This window comes from Monopterus albus, unplaced genomic scaffold, assembly GCF_001952655.1.
Source record: "Monopterus albus unplaced genomic scaffold, M_albus_1.0 scaffold166.1, whole genome shotgun sequence".
NCBI lineage: Eukaryota > Metazoa > Chordata > Actinopteri > Synbranchiformes > Synbranchidae > Monopterus > Monopterus albus.
Genome location: NW_018128046.1, coordinates 1,024,478 through 1,031,939, shown reverse-complemented (window position 1 = coordinate 1,031,939; position 7,462 = coordinate 1,024,478). Strand labels below are relative to the sequence as shown.

At 41.5% G+C, this 7,462-nt stretch overlaps 1 protein-coding gene across 9 annotated transcripts in view; it reads right to left on the bottom strand.

The window, feature by feature from the left end:
• The window catches only part of scap (SREBF chaperone), a 36,881-nt gene that overhangs the window by 22,501 nt on the left and 6,918 nt on the right, over positions 1–7,462 (bottom strand). For all 9 annotated transcript variants that reach the window (XM_020615519.1, XM_020615517.1, XM_020615521.1 and 6 more), the window contains exons 3-7: positions 6,014–6,134; positions 5,377–5,534; positions 4,634–4,854; positions 1,326–1,431; positions 803–975 (exon numbers count right to left, since the gene is read on the bottom strand). In XM_020615519.1, the coding sequence (XP_020471175.1) occupies positions 803–975; positions 1,326–1,431; positions 4,634–4,854; positions 5,377–5,534; positions 6,014–6,134 (779 nt within the window). The remainder of the gene's footprint in view (positions 1–802; positions 976–1,325; positions 1,432–4,633; positions 4,855–5,376; positions 5,535–6,013; positions 6,135–7,462) is intronic.

Here is a 7,462-nt window from a genome sequence, read left to right as displayed (position 1 = left end):
TGACCCTGACTATCTCTAGCCGGTACCTCTTACCTCCTGCACAAGCTCTGGCTCCTTCCCCACCAGCGAGGTGACATTCCATGTCCCCAGGGGTAGTCTCCCTGTCCAGAGATCGGGTCGTCGGGGCCCTTTCCTTCGACTGCTGCCTGATCCACTGTGCACCAGCCCCTTACGAATCCCCCTGCAGGTGCTGGGTCCGCGGGAGCCATTTCTGATCTCCACAATTTTAAATTTAGGCCCTTCTTAACCTTCAGAAAGTGTATTCATTTTAAAAGTCCACACACATAACTACAACTTTCCAACTGATTACCATGTATTTTATAGCTATGCAAGAAAAAAAGAGAAAATAATCTAGAATTTTTTTACTTCTCAGAATCAAAACGAATCATAATCTTCTCACTTTTTTGTCAAAAAGTGAAATAAAAAAAATGTAATAATACAAACTGCTGCTGCAGGCAGCTTAGGTAACAGGGTACCAAACATGAATCAACTCCAATCAGCTTTAGCATAAATATTCATTGTGTGTACTTTGAGTATGTGTGTGTTTGTTCGCTGAACAAATATTTGTACTGGTAAATCAAAGAGGTCCTAGGTGGCTGCATTCTTACAATGGTACACAGTGTTCCTGTGTCAGTAACAACTTTGACACACAAACACACAAACACACTGCACACCCAAAGTCACAATGAGTGGCATGAGTATGGACTGTTGGAACCTTTTAAAGATTAAGGTATGTGCAAAGAAAGCAAGAAATAAAATCCATGATGGAACACAGGACAGGACCAAGGGGAGCCGGACTAACGTGTGGAGAAGTAGATGTAGGCAAATAGGATGATGTATGTGGTGACGAGGGGGATGAGCTCTGCGATGCCGATCTCCTCCTTGAAGTGGACATGAACCATGTGGTCGTCTCTCAGGCTGCAGTTGGCTGATGGGTGGAGCTGTGTCAGATGAGCCCGCAGGCTTCCCAGGAACCTTGATACACACACAGATACACAAGCTCAGCAGCACCACAGACACAGCCAACTAACTCATTATCTGTATATAATTACTGTAAGGAAACTGTAACATGATGAAATGATTCCTCGTGCAACAACGCACTTTGTTTTTTAAATTGAATCTGTTGGCTCACACTCTAAAATGCAGCGTGAAGAAGCTAAAAAGTGTCAGTAGTCTCACTAATGCTTAAACTTACCAGAGTAAAAGACTAAAATAAAAGCTAATGTTTCATGCCAAAGACAGAAATAACTCCTTCATTCTCTTCATCTTAAAACTGAAGTAAAACTGCACTTTAAATTCTTCTTTGGACTGTGAATGTAACTCACTTTGCATCGTAGCTGGCCAGCACTACAGTGATTGTGTATGTCACCACCCTCTTCTTGTTGTAGTGACTGACCCCTGTGTACTTCCCAGGGACGCCAAACAGCAGGTCTGAAAGACATAAGCATACACAGTGCAGCACATTAATCTAAACTGCAACAATTTTCTGCTGTCGTCACTCGCATCGGTGTGAGTTTTAGTGATGGCAAACATTCATTTAACTGAGATCAACAGTCACTCATTTGTTACTAGTCAAACACTGGCAACGCACATGCAGTATATCAGAAGCAACTCAGACAGTTATTACCTATGTACAACCTTATCGGCACCAGCCGGCAGCAGCTCTACATAGATTCATCATTACTTGGGACAGTGACTTAAATGTTATGTTAGAAAACTTGGAAATCTCTGTGTGGTTATCAGGCTGCGGTGCCAAGTCGTTCAGTAATCACATCTTAAAGAGCAGGAGCATGTAGAACAAATGTACCTCAGTAAAAAATTTTAAATGATGCATTTCATCATATCTCTATGACATGAAATACATTCAGTTTCACGTGTGCCCATTTTAATCCTAACATAATTCATATTAGGTACTCTATGGAGCTCAGGGGGTCTGACTTTCCCAGGACAGGTCTGGCTGGCCTTCACATCAGTTCACTGTGAATAAGAGTATCCGTCTAACTATATATGGCAGCCAAGCTGTCCCTGACTCCAGCCCAACAATAGGTTTCCCACCTGTAAATCACATGAGCTGGAAGATGAGGCGCAGTGCTGAGCTGGCTTTGAGCCGCTAGAGAAGGTGATCTGGTTCATTGCATCAATGGGTAAAGTTTTAAGAGAATTCAATTTTCCAAGGAATGAAATGCTTGTTCTGTCAACAAGAAAGCCTGTTAGTGTAATGACACCACTAATCTCCTGCTCGGTACCTCCCTACAGCTGCACCTGACAAGTGATGACTCCTTCCAACAAGGGAGAGTATAAAGGACTCTGAATAAACCACACTCCATTTTTCGCATCTTCATGTTACATCTTAGCCAAGTCTGACCTTAACAGAGACACCAATTACTGAAAATACAAATATTTTATGCTGCATCGTGGCACAAACCATGATGAGCACAAGCTAGAACAGAGAGGGTGTGAGTAACAGATGATGTGCCAAGATAATTACTATAATAACTCTTTAGTGACGCTTGGTAACCTTTACAAACAGTTGTCTGACAACTACAAATACAATGTCTGGATGAAGTTTACAGTACTGGCACTTTGTCACAAGATCAAATAGGTTCATAATATTGGAGTTGGAATTTTGGAATTTTTCCACATTATACACTCTGTCAGTGCATGTTATGGTTCAAGGCACGAGTCTATTACAACTACTGAAAACGAGAGCATTTGACAAGTCACAAATACTGTACAGGTGCATCTCAATGGATCTCTGAATGATCCAATGTTGACCTAAATGACTAATGATGATAAATAGAATCCACCTGTGTGTAATCAAGTCTCCGTATAAATGCACCTGCACTGTGATAGTCTCAGAGGTCCGTTTAAAGCGCAGAGAGCATCATGAAGAACAAGGAACACACCAGGCAGGTCCGAGATACTGTTGTGGAGAAGTTTAAAGCCGGATTTGGATACAAAAAGATTTCCCAAGCTTTAAACATCCCAAGGAGCACTGTGCAAGCGATAATATTGAAATGGAAGGAGTATCAGACCACTGCAAATCTACCAAGACCTGGCCGTCCCTCTAAACTTTCAGCTCATACAAGGAGAAGACTGATCAGAGATGCAGCCAAGAGGCCCATGATCACTCTGGATGAACTGCAGAGATCTACAGCTGAGGTGGGAGACTCTGTCCATAGGACAACAATCAGTCGTATACTGCACAAATCTGGCCTTTATGGAAGAGTGGCAAGAAGAAAGCCATTTCTTAAAGATATCCATAAAAAGTGTTGTTTAAAGTTTGCCACAAGCCACCTGGGAGACACACCAAACATGTGGAAGAAGGTGCTCTGGTCAGATGAAACCAAAATCGAACTTTTTGGCAACAATGCAAAATGTTATGTTTGGCGTAAAAGCAACACAGCTCATCACCCTGAACACACCATCCCCATTGTCAAACATGGTGGTGGCAGCATCCTGGTTTGGGCCTGCTTTTCTTCAGCAGGGACAGGGGAGATGGTTAAAATTGATGGGAAGATGGATGGAGCCAAATACAGGACTATTCTGGAAGGAAACCTGATGGAGTCTGCAACAGACCTGAGACTGGGACGGAGATTTGTCTTCCAACAAGACAATGATTCAAAACATAAAGCAAAATCTACAATGGAATGGTTCACAAATAAACATATCCAGGTGTTAGAATGGCCAAGTCAAAGTCCAGACCTGAATCCAATTGAGAATCTGTGGAAAGAACTGAAAACTGCTGTTCACAAACGCTCTCTATCCAACCTCACTGAGCTCGAGCTGTTTTGCAAGGAGGAATGGGCAAAAATTTCCGTCTCTCGATGTGCAAAACTGATAGAGACATACCCCAAGTGACTTACAGCTGTAATCGCAGCAAAAGGTGGCGCTACAAAGTATTAACTTAAGGGGGCTGAATAATTTTGCACGCCCAATTTTTCAGTTTTTTATTTGTTAAAAAAGTTTGACATATCCAATAAATTTCGTTCCACTTCATGATTGTGTCCCACTTGTTGTTGATTCTTCACAACAAATTACAGTTTTATATCTTTATGTTTGAAGCCTGAAATGTGGCAAAAGGTCGCAAAGTTCAAGGGGGCCGAATACTTTCGCAAGGCACTGTATACAGTAAATGAACATACTTTCCAGAAGGCCAGCAATTTGCTAAAAATGTTTTTTTTATAGGTCTTATGATGTATTCTAATTTATTGAGATAGTGAATTGGTGGGTTTTTGTTAAATGTGGGCCAAAATCATCACAATTAAAAGACCCAACAGCTTAAACTACTTCAGTCTGTGTGTACTGAATTTATATAATACACGAGTTTCACTATTTGAGTTGAATTACTGAAATAAATCGACTTTTCCACGATATTCTAATTTATTGAGATGCACCTGTACATATTAACAGGCTTAATTTTCTGTTCACATCATGGAATGTGTGAATGAAATGTGGTCTCAACTTAAAGAAATGTGAGCATAAATACCTCTAATGTACTTTTTCAGCATTAAAATTCTAAATTTCTAAGAAGTCGTGAACTTACAGTGATTAAGATGCATCTTCTCCATTAGCACGTACACTAGCTGTCTATTAGCTTTTCACGTGACATCGACCCCTCAGGCATCCCTACCTCGCAGTGTGGCTGAGGTGTGCAGGCCTTTGGGTTCATGTTTCTGGATGGTCTTAAGGAGGTCGGGGTCTGAGTTGAACAACTCCTGCTGGTTCTGCCAGTAGTTGCCAGGAGAGACGAGCAGGCAGCCGTGCTCTGGTAGCACCGACTGCATCCGCCGTAACCCTGGAAACAAGCCTGTCACCTGGAGACATAACGTCTCCAGACTGCGAACTCCGAAGCTGACATATGAGACAAGGAGGAGACAGAGATGAGGAACAGGAGGGAGGAGGTGAGAGGAAAGGGGAACAAAGAGAAGGAGTTGGCATGAACACACCTCACAGATAACAAAGGCTCCTTCATTAATTATTATCTGAACAGGAAATAACATGAATCTATTATTTATCTACCATTTTTCATGATAATTAGACAAATACTTTGTCATTAATTTGACTATTGGGAAAAGATTTTAGATCTGAACTCCCTTCATTGCTGCAGGTTTACAACAAAACAAACTGTCCTACAATCAGCACTCATGTCATTGCTTGGTGCAGTACAGAAATTAATTAGCTCTAAAAAATAATAATAATACCAGTGAGAACAACTACAGCAATAACTAACAATCTAGCTTTAGCTGCAGCCCTAATTTTGTCTATAGTTGGGACAAGCAGAGTTGCTGACGGAGGTTAACAGTCTTCTACTGAACAGAAGGAATGCCACGCAATGTGTGTACTGTATGCACGTGTATGTGTGCGTGCACTTACCTATCAGAGTGCACATGGTTGTGGATCTCCTCCAGCAGGCTAAAGACTCGGCCCAGTGGTGACCTAAAAACATCCACTGGCACCAGGCTGCTGTCCCACGGAGACACCGCCGCCTTCACCAACACCTGTTGGATGTAGGCCACTGGAGGACCCCGGTACTACAGCACACACACAACACACACAATGTAGCACATTCAGAAAGACAAACTGTTATAATCTAATGAACCAGCCACATTAGCAGGTCTTTAATTACTGTGTACCAGAACTCATATAGTGAAAGTGTTCTGTTAAAGCTGTACAATTTCCTGTTGTCCTGCCTCAAACACTGATGGTAAATTAAAACTACTGCTGACAAGTGAGCCTTTGGAGCTCTGTGTTCATTATTTATGGGCCTCTATCTTTGCTGTGAAACTTGTTTGTCCATGTCCAAGTCAGAAAAACTGTTTAAGACTTTCAGAGTGAGGACAGTTTTTATTGACGGTCAGCTTCAAATTCAGAACTTACTTTTGGATGAGGACTAGGAATAAAGGTTAAGGAACAAATGTAATTAGAGAGGTAAGGACAAAAATTATGGCCAGAGACTAAAAACTCTACAGTGTATATACTGTAAATGTGTGTAAGCTTTCTGCTGTCCTACCCAGTCGGGCTGTTCTCCGAGGTCTCCCTGAGGCTCATGGGAGGGGACACTATAGTCTCGCACCCATGTGGTGAACTCCACAGGACCTGTTCCAGGCAGGGGAAGCCTTAATAACGGATAGCTAGAGGAACAGAGGGGATGGGGGTTACAGGTAAAAAGAACAAGAATGACTGAACTTGTCAAAGTCTGCTGCTTTGTTCTGTTTGGTATGTTCTCATCAGTTCAACGGAAAGTTAAGCTAATGACACCAAATAAAAACATGAAACTCCATTTAACTGCAGTATTCATTGTTAGACAGTACAGCTGAAATTAAGAACTAAAAGTCTTTTTTGGTGTATCAACTTACCAGACTAATGTGTCTGTAACAATTTCTTTCTCATTCTGACACAGCATCATAATATAAAATTCAGAAACATGAACAAAATTAATATCTGTGCAGCTGCACAGTAGCTTATAACCAGCAGATACTAGAGATACATGTCAATAGTAGATTATACATGCCAAATATAATTATACACACATCACAAGTACCTCATATTTTCTGTGCAGCTAATTCATTAAAAACTGAATCATTTCATCACTGTAACACACTCTTAATGGCAATGCATTCAGAGACACACGTGGACAGTTATGCAGAACAGAGTTCTTGATGATGCAGTCATGTTTAAATGGAGTGCTTTAGTGGGAAGGATAATGTTTGTGATGTGTGTGCTCACTTCTGTAAATAAGAAACCGGGGCCTCCGGCTTTTCTCACCAGCCTAAGTGCTACCTGTACAGACCCACTCCATCTTTCTCCTGGAAAAGGGTGGGTCTTTATGCAGTGTTCCTTTGAACAACAAAAAACTTTTTCCCTCACCCTGTACTGTAAGTGTGTGTGTGTGTAGTAAGTCTGTTTGAAATCGTAGTGTTGGGCAACTGTGAGCCATTTTTCAGCTGTGCTAGGAGGGACAGCTAAATAATCAAAGAATTACACACGGCACACACATACCCACATCACGGGATTCACACCACCAACAGAGCTAACTCAATCCTTCTAAGACCACAACTATGGGAGAGACAACTTTCAGCACTTATGCATTACTAAACCAAAGAGTAAGACAGACATTACAGAGGCCTGTCATATCAGTGGTCAAGTAAGAAGAGCCCTAGAAAAAGATGGTCCTAGGGCTTTCATCAAGACCAAGACAAGTCATAGCTAGAGCTTCACGAAGACAGCCCACTGAGTGTGTCTAAGGCTGCATGAACCCATAGTGCCCCATCAAATACATAGACGTTCACACTCCTGGTAGGTTACTGCCGTAACTCTTCGATATACGATAACATTACTATCTGCTTTCCCAATCTATAATCGCACAAGCCTCCAGATGAGGGCCCGTTGAAAACTGTCTCAAAAGGAGGAGTTATTAATTAACTAAGAATTAGTTTATTTAAAAAATATATTATTATTA